General features: G+C 43.0%; 1 protein-coding gene across 1 annotated transcript in view; it reads right to left on the bottom strand.

Annotated features, from left to right (window-relative positions):
- Positions 1-385: 385 nt before the first annotated feature.
- The window catches only part of tshz3b (teashirt zinc finger homeobox 3b), a 32026-nt gene continuing 14960 nt past the window's right edge, over positions 386-17451 (bottom strand). Inside the window, exon 2 of the mRNA XM_062390289.1 lies at positions 386-5737. Within this exon, the coding sequence (XP_062246273.1) occupies positions 2088-5737 (3650 nt within the window). The 3' untranslated portion in view covers positions 386-2087. The remainder of the gene's footprint in view (positions 5738-17451) is intronic.

Raw genomic sequence — 17451 nt, 5'->3', positions numbered from 1 at the left:
AAAAAAAACTTTTTGTCATTGAATTGTTTGCTGATTGTTTGCTGCTAATGAGGTCTTGCATTTCAGACACAGTCCTTATATATGCAGTGTATGCCTTAGTCTTAGCCTGTGGAACAACAGAGGAGGCCCAACAAGTGCCCGGCGATGATTGTGTCTGTTTGTGTGTCTGATTGACTGTGTGTGCGCATGTGTGTGCATGTATGTTTCCCTCCCACGCAGCTCCACTCCTGGCACTCACTGTAAACTAGTCTGCAGCTCGTCACAGACAGACGTTGACACACTCCCAGTCTAATGTGCTCATTAGTGGCTGCACAGCACACACATAATTGATAGCCATGACACACATGATGCACACACACACACACATTATTGCAAAAACAGTTTCCTTTTTTTTAATGCTGCAGTAGAAAACAAGGTTATATGAAGTCATATAATGGGGGTTCATTGTCAAGAACAACAACAACAGAAAACGAAAAAAAACAAATGAAAAAGACCAACAGCACAGAATGCATAACAGTATCTGTGCTGTTTACATGCCGATATTTTACACATAAGGATTTTTTTTAATACTTCTCTACACTGGCAGCTGTCAGTTACTTTAGCAAAATAACTGCCAAAAATGTAGCAGAACTTGTCACTCAAGGGGTTAGCGTAACCATGGTTACCTTTCATATCCCAAAAAGATAAAGCTGCAGTGTGGAATCATGGCAGAGCAATTAGACAGAACAAAACAAAAGAAAAAATCAAAAAGGCATTCAACGATATGAAACAACCAAGAGTGCTTATAAATAACAGTTTACATGTGAAATATCTTCATAAAGTAACATCTTTTTTGTACAACCTTTAATATCTTTTTAATGTTCATACAGCGGCACATGTCGAGTAGTGTCTGGTAAAAAGAGTCTTTAACCCTTTGAGCACGAGTCAGGAATAAAAAGATTCACCTGTTGTCAACCCTTTGTATCGTCCATTTTTTTGTATCATTTGATTAAATAACACATTTATAAAACTATTGTGCAAAACAATTGTATTTATGTCTTCATATACTGTGCACCAGCAGATAGTCATAATCCTTTTAAATTAAAAATATAGAAATGATGCATAATTTAGACAGGAATTATTTAATATGTTTTTATATACATATTTTACACAGACCTGAATTAATATAGGTCCCTGATCGACCAAAGTAAAAGACTTAAGATTTCCCTTTTTTTCAATTTTTTTTAACCACATCGCTACAATGCTTGTATCAAATCCTTTGAGCATCTTCCAAACAAGTATTTGGCCCAAGGTGAATACTTTGCACTTTATACAGAATACTCTGGCTTTCATGTGTAGCATTAGACTCAACATACTGTATGTCTTGGAAACAATCATTGCAGACACATGCACACATTGTCCATCAAATTCTCATAACAGCTTCAGAAATTCCCAATCTCAAATCTTTAGTCTATGGTGTTTGGATCTTAGGTGTAGAAGTGCTTTGACGTACTCAGAGGGTTAAATCTTAAATGCTGACTCCAGCACAAAAATGTTATTTAAAAAAACAAAAAAAGAGCGAGCAGAAGAGTGAAAACATGAAGAGAGAAAATAATGGAAAGTGCCCAGATTTAGTTATAAAATGTTTAACTAAACTGTTTTATTTATGCATGCAGCTTATCACACCCCAGTGATGTCAAAATATGAATGAACTTAGTTTTCATGTACACAAAATACATACCAATTCATTTTAGAATCTCTTTTTTTTAAACCTTCATTTACGGTGTCTTCTTACTGACAACATCCCCCATCTGCACATTATGAAAACATGTACTAGTCCTAAAAAGGATATCACATCACACACTCAGATCATGAAATCGAGTGGGCCAAAGTGAGACTACCTCACTCTGAAACAGAGAAAGAAAAAACGCAAAATTTAAAACCATGTACCAAAACTCAAAGCAGTAGTTGTATGGCATCTTTGTGCAGTTCCATCACATTAATAATCCTTTCTTTTCTTTGAAAGAAATGTCCATGAAAGGATAAAGAGACAGAGCAAGAAAACAGTGAGCCATTATGAAAGAGTGCAGAGTTGTCCCAAGCCAGTGCTACTGTTTCTCCAGCTCACACACATACATGAGATGGTCCTCTGGGGACTTCCCATGAGTCTTGCTCAGGTGAAGCTTGACCGCATGCTTACTCGCAAAAGTCCGTTTGCACAGCTTGCACTGGTACATGGCCACACTGTCGTCGTCGTCCGGGGAGGGTGATGGGGGTTCAGTCGAGTGCAGGGAGGTGATTAAGGAAGATGGAAGGGAGATGGGTAAGGACGAGGCTAAGGATGTAGGTAGAGAGGAGGCTAAAGGGTGGCTAGATGAGTGAAGATTAGAGAGCAGTTTTTCAGAGAGTCCTTTGATGTGGCGTTGATGGTGTTGCTGTGATATCTGGCTGAGCAGCTGCTCCCCAGAAAGCTTGGCCAAGTCTCGCAGGCGGAAGCCCAGATGGGATTCCAAATGGCTGACATAGGTGGATGGTGAGCGGATCTGGGAGGCGCAGTCACTGCAGAAGAAAACCGGGTGACCCGAATCCAAGTTTTTCAAGAACTTGGTGCCACCGGTTCTCCTTAGCTGGTACTTGACATTAGCCAACCAATGGGATATTGTAGTCATTGAGAGACCAGTGAAACGGGAGATATGCATTCTCTCCTGTGGGCTCAGGTCAGACATTATATACTTGCCATCACTTGTTTGTCTCAGACTGGCAGCAAACTGGGCTTGTAGGATGAGTAGGTGTTGGGGGTTCCAGTTTGACTGGCGGCCTTTACGTTTCTGGGCTGGAGAAACATCGTCTGCTTCCTCCTGTGTGACACCTTCAATGTCGGAGCGCTCAGACTGGCTGGTAGGTGTGGATGACTTGGAAAGAGCATGACTTTCTGTTAGGTTCCTCAGCATGTCAGAGATATCTGACAGTGCATTTTCTCTCAATGGGGAGGAGGACATAAAGGAAGCTACTGCAGCTGAGGCTTTGGTCATAGTGACAGTGGAGGGAGGAGGAAGTGAGGATGGAGTGGAAGCAGTGGAAGACAGAGCTGTCGAACCCAGAGAACCACTGCTTGTGTTTTTATCAGCATTTTTGCCTTTAGTGAGATCAATGGGTTGGTCGTTGTTTAGATGTTGCTGGTAGAAGTAGCGGTCTAAGTGGTCATTACTGGGCTTTTTGGTCTGTGCTGGTGGTGTGGAAGCAGCAACTGCTGCTTTCTCTGCCAGACTGTTGCTCATCTTGAACAACATGCTCATGGGGTCAAGGGAGGGCAGGGCAGGCTTAGCAGCTTTCCCCAGGTGGACGTTCATTACTGACTGCAGTGCACTGAGAGGGTTGATGAATGGCTGTTCAGGAGGTGGATGGTCTGTAATGATAGCTGTACTGCCAATCAGGGAGGCAGGCAGGGGTGATGTCACAGCAGCTGACTCCAGACCATTTTCTACAGACTCTTTCATGGAAATATCTCCATTTGATATCCCATGATCTGCTCCATTTCCATTTCCTACTACTTTTTCCACCCCGCTATTATTCTCAGGGGTGTTACAGCCTTCTGCTCTACTTTCTTTAGGGGACGCTCCTCTGACTGGGTCCCCTACTTCACTGTTGCAAGGTGAGGGCGTGGTACGTTTTAGAGGAGATACCCTTACAATGCTACTGGGCTCTCTCATTTTTTCTTCTACCTTGGCTACTTTCTCTGTCACTTTCTTGACCAGTTCCTCCATAGCGTGGAAGTTGTTTTTTGGCATTGGAGAGGTCTGGCGACTGGGAGGAGAGAGGAGCGGCTGGCTCTTACTAGTTGGGGAGAGAATGTCCCCTCCAGGGAACATGTATTTAAGGGGGGAGCTCTTCACAGCATTGCCTAGAGACAGCTTCATTATGTTAGGAAGCTGATAGGCAGCATGGATACTGGGATACCCACCCCAACTTGGAGCACCATTCTGTGCTTTGTTGATGGCTGACGTCACTGTGTTTTCCAATGACTTCAGGATATCGAGACCCCCTTTTGGACTTTCCTCCAGATCCTCTTCAGTCAGATAAGAGTATTTTGAAGAAATATCAAACTTTTCCTCAGCGTCATCCTCAACTCCTGCTTTCTTCTCTTTGTTGAGAATGTTACCATTGTTGATAATGGACTCCTTAGTGCATTCCTCCTCCTTTTCCTCCTTTTTTATCTCCACAGCCATGGCAATTGGGGAGATGCTGGTTGGAGGAGGCACTGGGGCAGGTGGAGGAGAGAATGTTGTGGCAGCAAGGGGAACAGATTGGAACTTTTCTTCACCTGTTAAATTGGTTGGAGGGGCTGAGATCGGTGACTCTATGATGGGTTTACCTTTCTTTATCGCAGAGTTGGTGACTTTAATAAAGTGTCCAGTCACCATCATATGAGCAGTTAGCTCTTGTAGTGTGTCATGAGAGCTGCCACACTCCATGCACTTGAGGATCTGTGACTTCCTGGATTCAAACTGCCAGGCATAGCTGGCACCATTCTGGTGTCCATAGCGGTTGTTAGGTGTGATGTAAGGGTTGGTAACCCTCTGGAGTATTTCATTTGATTCATTGAGCGCGCTGGGCTTAGGTGTGGTCCCTCCGTTTGAGTCAGGTGAGCTTGGGATGTCTAGTTCAATAGGAGCTCTCTTTCGAGCCGTGGACATAATCTTAGCTGCCACTGGTGTAACAGGCTCTTTCAGAGGCACTTTCTGGTAATGTTTTGTCTTGATCATGTGGACACTTAAGTCCTGAAGGGATTCAAATGAGTGCCCACAGTACATGCACTTCAGGACTTTTTGTGCATCCTCCTTCCCCTCCATCTCTAACAAGGAACGCTTTCTGGGTTTTGACCACCGTTTAGCACCCTCACCTCCAGTCTCGTGGTTATCATCTCGGTAGTGGCCGGTCTCATTCATGTGCACTGTGAGCTCCACCAGTGTGTCATAGGCTCCACTGCAGTCCTTGCAGCGGAATTTGCTTGCACCAGTGAATATAGAGCCATAGAGCTTGGAGCTCTGTCGGTACAGCTGGACAGTGCTGAAGAGGTGAGGTTCTGTAGATACTGTAGATACAGCCACTGTAGGTTGGTGAACCAGGCCCAGTCTGTTGTGGTGGTTCTGTGAAGCCTGTTGGAGGGTTTTATTCATAGCTGTCTGGTGCCAGTCATAGCCTCCACTTCCACAACTACTGCTACTGCTGCTACTACTGCTGCTGCTGTGACTGCGTGGGGGTTTTTCTGCAGGGGGCTGGCTCAGGTTCAAATTCAGTGTGGACCAATAGGAGTTGGTCAGAAAGGAGGTGTAAATGGCCTTCATCTTTTCTAGGCTGTCTGCCACAGACCCTGTTGTGGCTAAAATGGCCTCATCTCCACTTACTTGGGCAGTGGCGTTGACAGCAGCCATTATGGCAGAGGAAGACAAAGACAGGGCATTTGAGGGGTCTTTACATAGGAGGACATCGTCCTCATTTTTAAGTGAGGAATTCTCAAAATCGGACAGTCTGTCACTGGATTCGCTCACGTGAGACTCGCTGTCCAGCTCCTGACCAGAAAAGTCAGCAGGATTGGGGGAGTCATGGAAGCCAGTGGATCCTGGTCTGTCCTTGAGAAGGAAGTCCTTGTCTTGACAAAGGAACTTGGCAGCAGGTTCATCCCCTTCCTGAGCTGAGTCATCTCCATCCAGGTCCTCATCCAACAGGGCTGCTTCCTTCTCATCTTCAGGGACATATGCTGTTCAAACAGAGAGAATAACAAACACAGAGAGAGATTTGTTAGAAATACACTGACAGCATCTCTAACAGAGATTCTCAACTCTGTATTCCTGTTTCATCAGCAAGCAGGGAATTGATAGGAACTCAAGATACTGGCATTCACACTTTCTCCAGAGGAAAGAGAGCAATCATCCAGTGACATTCGTAGACAAAGTAGTTCCTATCTTAAACTGTTGAAGTAATTCTGTTCTAACTTCTCCCTTTTACACTGACATTGTTTTCAAATTGGAATCAAGTCGCCACTCCCTCCCAGTCTTTCTAAACCCCAAGGTCTTTGTTCTGTATTGCAGAAAATCAGAGAGAGAGAGAGAGAGAGAGAGAGAGAGAGAGAGAGAGAGAGAGAGAGAGAGAGAGAGAGAGAGAGAGAGAGAGAGAGAGAGAGAGAGAGAGAGAGAGAGAGAGAGAGAGAGAGAGAGAGAGAGAGAGAGAGAGAGAGAGAGAGAGAAATGAAGGAGAAAAATGGAGGGAGGGAAAGGGGAAAATGTGTCTTCAAATAGAACTTGCCACCTTATTCTTCTCAAGGGGCAACAGCTTGAAATTAAAACTAAATTTGAAATTAATGAAGCACATTCTGGCGGTGGCATTCGTTTCTGAAGTAATAAATTACTTGTATCAACCTCGGAGACAGCGGTTCCTGTCTGTCAATTAATATGTCTTACGCTTCTTCTGCAGACTCTAATGCATTCCCTAACAGACACACTCGCCATTTTAATTAAGCACGCATTTTCACTCATTACACCGCTCAGCCCTCGCCTCCTCGTAAATAAAAATGAATGTATGTACGTTTGCCTGCGACAAATCTCTCCGCGCGAAACCCATTTGCTTCAATTACCAAAGATTAGAAAAAGTTTAGAGTTATTATTTACAGTTTAGCTTCGGGGACTGGGCTTGAGGCTTTCAATTTATATTCAAATCCCTCACGTTTAAGAATAATACAATGGAAATCATACAGACAAAAGACGTATCAAGATAAATCACAGTCGCGCCTCTTTGTACATCCGCAAATGTTTAGCTTTGTTAATAAGTCGATCAAAAGGATAAAACAACATCTGATGAGAAATGCTGCATGCTCACACTATGAGATTAAGGCTGAATTCCTGAATAACCTCTGAAGCACAAACAGGCACATGCACACACAGACGTCCTGCTTGTTTTAGCAACTGCCCTGGCAAAGAAGATGAGCGTAGGTGTGAACATCAGCAGCCTTGTGCCTTGCATTCCTCTTTGTAACAGGTCATCACTCATCTAACCCGGTATGTAAACACAAAGTGAGTCGGTCAGTGGGATGGATGTGGCACAGAAGCTCACAGTCAATCACGAGCTACCACTTCCAACGACACGCAAAATCAATGGAAAAAAGTTAAATTGTTTTACATCTGTAATAACGATTAAGGGAGAAATTACTTATAAAAGATGTGCAGGTCTGCATAAAGTAACTAGGTAAAAACAAAGCCTACAGTTAGGTGAAAAAGGGCTTGAAAACCCAGAAAAATACTGGCTAAAACACACTTAAGCTTTTGCCAATCTGCTACTGAGCAGTCCAAGTTGTGTGAGATGTGTGTGTGTGTGTTTTTGTGTATGGACTTGTACTGCATCAACAGTACAACAGAAAAAAGTCCCTGTCATTGTCAAGCCACTGGTTGCCATCGGCAATGATACGACACTGCCGTGGGATAAACAGATGCACAGAGACACAGATATCCCAGAGCCCATCACACATCACCCATCACATGCACACACACACACATATGCTTGCACGCTCACAAACACACAAAAATGTGCACGCACACACACACACACTGGTTGTACTGTAACTGCTGTAGTATAACAAGTCTTTGCCTTCAGGCAATCTCAGGAGCTTCTCTGTAGAACATGCAGTCTGCTCCAGCATTCAGTCTGACAAAAAGCATCCATTTGAAACACGTTATCTTGTCGTAGATGTTACGTGCAATTGAAAAATTGCAGGGTCATCTGATCCCTACCCCTTCTGCATGAGTTGCTGTTGTTTCTTTTATTTTATTGAAGTACAACTACCCTTTACCTTTTGATCCACATATTCACACACACACACACGCGCAATCACACACATCCACACACACACACACACCAAATCTCCTCTCTCTACCTGTCCCTCTCTCTCCCCCTCTCTCTGTGTCTCCGAGACACTTCCACCCGCCCTTACATACGTGCAGCCAAGCAGACCCACATGTACATGCCATCTGTTCTAGAAATCAGCCGAACGCAGCAGCGCGGTGCTCTCATCAAGGCCAAACATCAATGTGAAATCTCCTTTAAAAGACAACACGCACGCACTCCACTTCAAATTAACGCCTTTTGTGTAATAAGAACACGGCGTGTAATTGTGTGTGAGTATGTGCATGTGTGTCAATTTGTACCTCCGGGTGTGTGATATGCACTGTATATATAGAGGATAGGGGAGTAACACCAGTATGTTCTGAATAGGGATTTGGTGCAGAGGCCACCTGCATGGTGCATGAAGCACAGGGCTGATTTCTGGACTTGTTATAGGCAGAGGATGTTAAAATATGGAAACATTTAGACATTTAATAGGTGAAGTGCAATAAAATGATACAGTCACAATAATACTAGATTTGATGCTCTCTCTTTTTTAAGGAGGATGTATTCATACTGCTGTGAAGTGTGTTCTAAGAAGCAGCCTGTTATAGCTGATAGTTTTGCGACAAAAAATCCCCAACATACCAACTTGTGATCCTGCTTGTGTTTATTTTTTGCTAAAAACCAATACGTATTCTAACAAATCCAAATTTTCAGGATTTATCTTAATGGAGTATAATTTACTTGGAATCAGTGATGAACACCTAAGTGGCTAACTTCCTTGCCGATTCAAGACTGCTTCTATTCTTTGTCCCAGTCTCAATATTATAAATTACTTGGCACAAAGTAGGTTTTCATTGCGTTGGGGTGAGGTCGGCTCCACACATTATAAACTACTGTATTTATTGTTGCAATTAATGTAGACAAATAAAACCGAAGCTATAGTGTAAATCAAACAGAAGAAAGAGACAAACCACATTTATAATGCGAAAGAAGGAGAGGCTGAGGGGAGAGGAGGAGGAAGGTCTTGGATGGAATTCAAGACTGGGGCCACACACACATCTGCACACATATACATACACACACCAAACACAAAGCTACTGGAGTAGGAAGAAGTCGGGCCCGAACAGACCAGGTATGCAGGTGCTCTTTTAATAAGTAGGGGGAGTGAGGTAGAGATCTCCAGCTGAATTGTCAGCAGGAGGGAGCGGAAGGTTTGATCTCATATTCAGGAGAACGTGGCCAAGAAGAGATCAGCCATTTTTTGTAAACCAAGGCGGGCTACCAAACACCGCAGTTGTTTCTGGAAGAGGTAGATGGGGCTTCCAAAAGACAATTCTGCTTTTTGCTGCATTTTAGGCAAATCTCACCCGCCTCTTAAGAGGTTAATGGAAGTCAATGGAAACAGGCAAATGGAAAAAGGGTGGACAGAATATGAACAGTGGTTCTGAACTATGTCTCTGTGTCCCTGTCAGCTCATAAAGTGAGGAAATGCTTATGCCCTCTGCAGATGTTATGTTAGGAAACAGTTTATTCTGGTTATATAACCACTTAACAGGCCTATTAGGCACCCAGGAACGTCAACCCCCTTTGTTTACATATCTGCTTTGACCACATATTTTCAGTGTGTTTGTATGTGTGTGTGTGTGTGTGTGAGTGTGTGTGTGTGTGTCGACGATTGTCCACATAAGTCTAATAAAGGACTATTTTTGATGAGACACAGCTGACAACAAGTCTGCTGGCCAAAGATGAGAGTGTCATCCAAACTGTCTCTTACTCACCCTGTGTGAGTGTGTTTACACAAATTTGTGTGCAATACGCACCCCCCCTCCCCCCCCCCCCCCCCCCCGCCTCCCACCCAACCACCAGCAATTTTTCACTTAATGAGATCCTTTAATCTCCACTCTCACCTACCACCCTCCCTCATTTCCATCCCTCCCCAATCACCAGTGCGGCCCACGTTAATGAAGTTAATTGAATCTCAGATCGATAATGCTTAATTATTGTGATTTGACATGCACAGACAAATTGGTGGGATGGCTTCTGTGTGTGTGTGTGTGTGTGTGTGGTGTGTGTGTGTGTGTGTGTGTGTGTGTGTGTGTGTGTGTGTGTGTGTGAGCGTGTGTGTGTGGAGTGGTTAAAGTGGCACGTGTGCTTGCAGCAACTGCGTAGGACTGGTGAGGCACGCCATTGATCCCAGGAGGTGTTCGATCGACCCAGACGCCTGACGAATTGAGCTGTTCCTTCAAGTGCGTACATGAATTACCAGACTTGTAACGTATTTACACTATTACTGGAATATGACACACTAATTGCTTCTCACTGGCACACGATTTGTTCACACAAAAAGATAACCACAGGAAACCACAATCTTTAGTGGGTCTGTGTGTTGTCCTGAATCTTTTAACATTCCTCTGAAACTACTCAAGGCATTTTAAAACATGCTTTACAGTGGAAATTTACACAGGGGATATTTCTCTTGTTTTTGTTTATTCACTTAAATGTTTGGTTTGATCATAATTTGTTGAATCTTGCATGATTTATGGCTTTTAAATTTTGTGTGTTTCTGTTTTGTATGATGCACCCATGCACAATGTATAATGTATTTAAATTATTTTTCCAGGTCTGTGTCTGTATGTACTCTACCTGTATCTGCATTATTTTTATGTAGGAGTAGCTGCGTGCTGATAAGTGGTAATGAACGGCATGATAGTCTGAAATATGCAAAATGCCTTTCAAAGAGGCTGAGATAATATTAGCATATACAGCACATAGTGGCAGTGGTGTTAGAGAGAGAGAGAGAGAGAGAGAGAGAGGAGAGAGAGAGAGAGAGAGAGAGAGAGAGAGAGAGAGAGAGAGAGAGAGAGAGAGAGAGAGAGAGAGAGGAAAGATTAGATGTGGAGTGGCAACAGTTAGTGTGTCTGTCTGTGGCTGCAGCAACATCGCAAGCCACTGGAATACTGCAATTATTCAGAAACACAGATCCCGCTGTCGCACGCTTGTGGGTGCGTGAATGTAAGTGTTTGTGTGTACGTGCCCGTGTACGTGCCCGTGTATGTGCAGTGAACAGTGTTAGCCTGGCTAATCATCTCCCTGTGCCACTCAAGCTGCGGAGGTGCTGACAGTATATTTACATGCTGCTGTTACAGTGCCAATACAAGAGTGTATGCCGCGGCTGAAGAGCTACTGACACACTTGCTGATGCATGTATGTGTGTGAGTGTGTGTGTGTGTAGGTGTATGTGTGTGTGTGTGTGTGTGTGCAGTGTATGCATTGTATTTATACATGTGCAGTATTTATTTAGAAGAACGTGATTCTTCTATTTCTGTACAAGTCAAACGCAGAACGGTCCTCAAATTAGTTTATCAGACAAAGTCAACTTCACACCTACACACTGACTTTTTAAATGTGGATACGTGTGCGTGTGTGAGTGTGTGCTGCTTGGGGTGTGTCATGAAAAAGCAGGTATATTCAGTTATTAATATAAAGAAATGGTAACAAAAAGTGATAGAATTGTGTTTGTGAGACAACTAATTTTCAAGTCAGTATTTTCCCATGTCTGAGACTGGTGCCCAAAAACCAAACACGCAGAAACACATACACAAACATACAAACACACACCGCAAACCTTAACAGTAAATGATGTAAATCATGAGGAAGACTAGAGCTATGGAAAAAGAGAAATGCTGGCACAGATGACGTAGTAGTTGATCTTTTCACTTAAACATCACATTTAACATTAACTCCCACAGGGGCCTCCTGCCTTGTTAAAGTGTCTGAGTCTCCCATAGTGCACACATCCACTTATCTTACTCTTCATTTCATTCATTTATTAATTAAGATTTATTCTCTATTAAGCTTGCATCATACTCTGAATTAGAAAAGGGTTTCTAGCAAAATGCATAATGTATGTATAATAATGCATAGGTGCTGACCTGGTCATGACTTCAGCTTTCATAATGCATTATCTGCCATAATTTATTCAAACTAGTCACCCTTAACAGGAAACATATTTTTGCTTTATCACGTAAGGGGTTTAACCCAAGTAATGTTTTGTTTTCAGTTTCATCCTTTATCTCATAATCCTCAACATAAGGTCTTAAATTTGATGGTTATCTTCTTCAATATCAATTTCACTAATTCCTTCATCACAATTAAGTATAGCATTGCAGTGAGAGAGGTCAAGTACTTCAGATGAAAAGTGTGTGTGTGCACGTCTGCATACGTGTAGAAAGGGTGTACATTCATCGTCATTTCCACCATCTCCTATTGGTTTCCTCTCTCTAAACCCCCCCCCCCCCCCTGTGTTTTTTCTCTCGCCTACCTGCCTCTTTAGTGGCGCAAGAAAACACTATAATACACAATAGAGGAATTAAAGTAATACATTCAGGACATGCAGACATTGCAAAATAAACTGCAGCTATACAGCAGTTATGCCAGTGCTTTTGCTAAAATGGAGAGAATGCTTGTCTGTGTCCTCTATTCCCGTACACAGGCACGCATACACACTGTCAGAAAGACACACAGTCACACAGTCTTTGCAGTGCAGTCTGGTTAGTAGCTGGGTATCTATTACCTGCCCGTCTGCTCTGATCTCTTTGGACAGCTCTGATCAAAAGATGTCATCCGACCTACTCGACCGGGCTCGCTAGGGAAGTTAGCAATGGAGAACATTTGTGTGTGTCTGTGTGTTGAAGTAAATCACACAGTGGTCTGGGTGTAAATAAAATGACAGGATCACTTTAAGGTCCTGTCATGTTGGCAGGAGGCGATTATGATAACGCCTGCTCTGTTCAAACACAAACGGACACACTTAAATTCACTGGCCGGAGCATAATATACATGCTATAGCTCTTTTTCTGTCTCTTCCTGCCTGCCTGAGTGGCTCTCCTTTATTTCCGTTTCTTTTTCCCCCCAATCTCTTAAGCAGTAATGCCTTTTTCTGTTGTTTTTTTTCCCGTTATATCGTCTCCATGAGCCTGAGGTGCATCTGCTGAGAACAGGCTGAGTGCAAATGTCACTCAAAGACAGATTCACATATTTAAATCTATAAAAAAGAAGGGTGCGTCTGCATGTGAGTCGACTCATCGTCCACACACATGCAGACGCACACATGCTCTGGCTAAAAACATCCTGCATCTAAAAGTCAAATGCATATCATCATCCATGACGGAATAAAGAGAATTTCCCAAAAATGGATTTGTAAAACAAATCAAACACAGATGTAGAAGAGCTGTGGCGAAGCTCCATCTAAGCAGTAAAAGGTGTGAAATGTGAGGGGGTTTAAGAGGGAACAAAAAAAAAACAGCTAGCAATAAAGCTGGAAAACAGCACTGCTCCAAGGCAATTTAGACTGCAAAACACAAACCATTAAGTTTGTGCATTATCTTTTAATTTAATCTTGAATGATTTATAATCCATCACGCAAGGCTTCAACCATATCCAATTATTCTCTGCTGCTTGATTGACAACAAAGGTGATTTATTAAGCTAATAAAAACTGATGTGCTCTCCACTTGCTCTGAAAATAACCAGTCGGACCGAGAGCTTAAGGACACACACACACACACACACACACAAACACACATACACACACAAGCTTACACATCCTTCCTAAGAGGTATACGATACTTTCTCTACGCACACATGTTTATTTATATCAGTATGTGTTTTTGAACACACAGTTCAAGTGTGTTCGAACAATCATTCAAGAATCTGCTCACTTAAAAGAGAAATCAGACTCCACCCGTCCCTGCCTCTCCCGTGCTGGGCCAGAGACGTTGGAAATCAAAATGTCAGGCATAGTGACGAGCGATGTTTTTTCCTTATGCAAGGCCGAGTGATTATATTAGGCTTTAATTCCTCCATCCACAGCATATATGTCATCTTAGTCTCTGCTTTATCGGCTAATGTTATGCTCAATCACTTGATATTAATGGAAAAACTGAGAGCTAGGGGGCCCCGTAATGGCGGCTGGTGCATGTGTGTGTCTTTGTTGATGAGCGGCAGGGTGGGGTTGGGTTGGGTGCGCTGGGATGGAGAGGGTTAATGGTCTAGAGTTCACATGCATATCAATGTCGGAGAGTGCCATCAAGAAATATTAGCATGTTTACAGCGCCAAGCCATGTATGAGGCTCATTTAATGAGGCTTAGAGTCACACATGCTTTAATGTGGCCGCGGACGCTCACCACAAGGCCTTGTTTTCACATTTCGTTACAAGGATTGAGGTATCATTGTCATTTATGCTGACATGTTTGAAAATGTGGAATTTATGAAGCTGGGTTTTAGGGCGACTGTCCGAATTACAGCTGTAATTCTATATTTATTAGAAACAAATGTCCCCAGGAGCAGGAGAGGATGAGAATAATCCTCTAAAGTGAAGACGGTTTGCTTCTCCCTGAGTATGAAGACCAACAGTGTTAAGATAAAGTTAAGGTTAGACGTGCAGAGACTTCTAAGGAGCGTCACAGCTACTTTTCTTCAATAACTTATTTTCCAGGATTTCAAAATAAAGCTGGTCAATATGTCAAATTGTACGTTGACAGCACAGACTACCACTGCAGCAAATGATGCCATGGACACGGAGAACACAAGAGGTCTCCACACTGTAGATCTTCATCTCTGTGTCACTCACTTACATCGGTTGTTGAGTTGAGTCATTAATGTCCCCGCTGTTACTTTCAAATACCGTATATCACCTGTAACTTTAGTTCTATTTCTTCTTACTGCACTGTCTGTTCTTGTGTCTTTGGCAGCAACCACTGGTGTTTTTCCATGCCAATAAATGGAACGTGAATTGATGGGAGAAACAGATCTGCATACTAACATTTAACAACTTGAGTGACAATTAAGTTGCCACCATTCCAATGTGTGTTTCCATGCCTAGTTGCACCCCTGGAAAACACATATTCCTTAAGGCAACATTTCAAAACCTGTTTATAAAAAAAAGCTGTCCCACAGATTGCTGTCTCCCTGTGAGTTTTAGTTCAACATTGATACTGTAGCTTGAAAACCTCCTGCATGTCACCCTCCATCAAAGGTTTGACTCTAGGCTCAGTACTTAATGGATCAAAGCGTCAGCACCTTTCCTCTTGGCCATTGGTTGGAGCATGTGTCTGAATGGAGTTTAACTTTCAAAGAACTGAATTTGTGTGTTTGCGACAGTATGTATGCATTTGTGCCAGGGCAGTTAATACACCTATGAATACAGCTATGAATTATGTCAGGAAGGAGACACCATGTAATTAGGCATGAACCAGCGGAAAAGATTAGAAAGGTCTCTTTAATGTCAATGTGTGTGTGTGTGTGTGTGTGTGTGTGTGTGTGTGTGTGTGTGTGTGTGAGTGTGTAAGAGTGTGGCCGTGCATTAACATGCATCTTGGGTGATGCGGGTACAGTGGACTGTTTTAAGTACAGGTGTGAATGCACCCAAGTGCATTTGCCATCACTCAGGCCGATTTTGGAAGTGGCCTTTGATGCCTGTAGCTACTGTCTGTTGGCATTGTGAATATGGTTGTGCATTTATTACTGAAGTGACTTTTTTTATAGCAAAGTACATGTTTTTTTGGCAGGTAGAACTGGGAAATGAGATCTGATCACAGGTGTTCATTCAAGACACATGTGGAGACACGTTTCAATGGCAGGTGCGAATTGATGCACTAAGAGCTTTCCACTTGTGATGGATCAGCAAGATGCATGTTAATGCCACATCTGAACAGGACCTGTGTGTGTGTGTGTGTCTGTGTGTTCACCTGTAAAACCACCTCAGCATATGAGACATGTAACCCAGGCTACAGGTAGAACAAGATGGCAAACAGGGCCTTACTTCACAACCTCTGAGTGCTGTTATGGCAACCAAACCTTAAGGGATTACATGCACACACACACACACACACTTACATGATACACCCAATAACTCTGGTGCTGCAGACACATAACTGTGATTTGTGACAGCTGTGTGCAGGACATCATGTGACAGCTGCACACATGCACCCCCCCCCCCCCCCCCAAGCACACCCACCACCCCCCACCCCAAATGTAAAACAGACCGTTTGCCATGTCTGCCATGCCTTGACACCGGCCACAATTGATTAGTGTGATTTACAACATAAATCCCACACGTACAGACACATGGTGCACACACATGCAGACACACCATATCGGTAAGATGTGTGTTTGAACATGGTTAATCGTGTGTGTGTGTGTGTGTGTGTGTCTCTGTGTGTGTGTGTTCTGGTTTGGTCTATGGGATCAACAAACATTGCGTCTAGCCGTATGTCTCTTGTAACACAGCCTGTGGTGCTAATGACAGTATCTCAACTATGAGGGTAAAGGAGCTTTTTGATCACAGAATAAAAACCGCACCACACAAAACTGTGTCTGCACCTGATAACCAGGTGCAGAATAGAATCGTTTTTTTCAAATGCACAACCACCAAAATGAGACAATTTGGGCTTTTTGTTTAGCTCAAATTGAAGGGACGTGGAGAAATTACGTAATTAGCATTGCACAGTGTTTTACTATCTGATGTTACAGATGTTGATGATTAAGACCTTTGGTTCAAAGCTTAACTTTGGGGGAAGAAAGAAGAAACATGTGTTGACACAGCCTCTATCTTTCAATAAGTGCTCGGGCTATTTTTAATTTAATGCTCTGTGCACCAGCAAACAAAACTCTGCCAAAGTCAGGGCTGAATATTTACATCCTCATTGAAGCTAAAGCCTGGAGATAACTTCAATAACATTTCTAAGATTTTTGTGGAATAGTGGATATCTCATTTCACTTTCATTCCACAGTGACGCAGCCTCCGTTCCATGATGGAGTGGATCTATCCGTCTTAATCTCTGAAATTCTTGACTGAGATATGTAATGGTTGCTTTGGCTTAAACCGTGTGGCGATGATTCATGCAGCATGGCCAAGTGAAATGAAGCCCATATGACATAAGGGAATTATTTAACACAAATTGCGTGGAATGTTTTGAAATTCATGAGCGATTAGAGTCGGAAAGATGATCAACAATTAATTGATTTCTCAGAAATCCCCCCCCCCCACCACCACCACCACCACCACCACAGTTTTGATTTCAGGACATTGGTCCTCGCACACCCAGATTAGATTTCATTCAAGTCAGACTAAAGGGAGGACATGAATGAAAATGTATCCTATTTTCAGGCCTTCACAGATGAGTGTGAGTGTTCCAGGGTAGATTCCTCTTGAACAGTAGCAGTGTAGTCATGTTTAATACCCTGGCAGCTGGTGCCTTAAGCTACAGCCCAGCTTATAATGGTCAATGAATCAATAGCTACATGTTAACCAATCAAGTGTCTATTGACTAGGTTATAAGTGCTAATGAAAGACAAACACATGCACACACACACACACGGTGATTCACTCATGATCCTGTGATGCCAATGGGCCTTTAAATAGCCTGTGTTCTTTCATTTAGTTCAGTCAGAACAGAGGCTTTCATTTCAGTGACATTCTCTGTTCTCTCTCTCTCTCTCTGCACACATGTGTATCTGTATGTGTGTGTGAGAGAGAGAGAGAGAGAGAGAGAGAGAGAGAGAGAGAGAGAGAGAGAGAGAGAGAGAGAGAGA

This window comes from Platichthys flesus, chromosome 1 (genome assembly GCF_949316205.1).
Source record: "Platichthys flesus chromosome 1, fPlaFle2.1, whole genome shotgun sequence".
Lineage (NCBI taxonomy): Eukaryota > Metazoa > Chordata > Actinopteri > Pleuronectiformes > Pleuronectidae > Platichthys > Platichthys flesus.
Note: the sequence above shows the minus strand (reverse complement) of the source record. Positions and strands in the feature narration are given on the sequence as shown.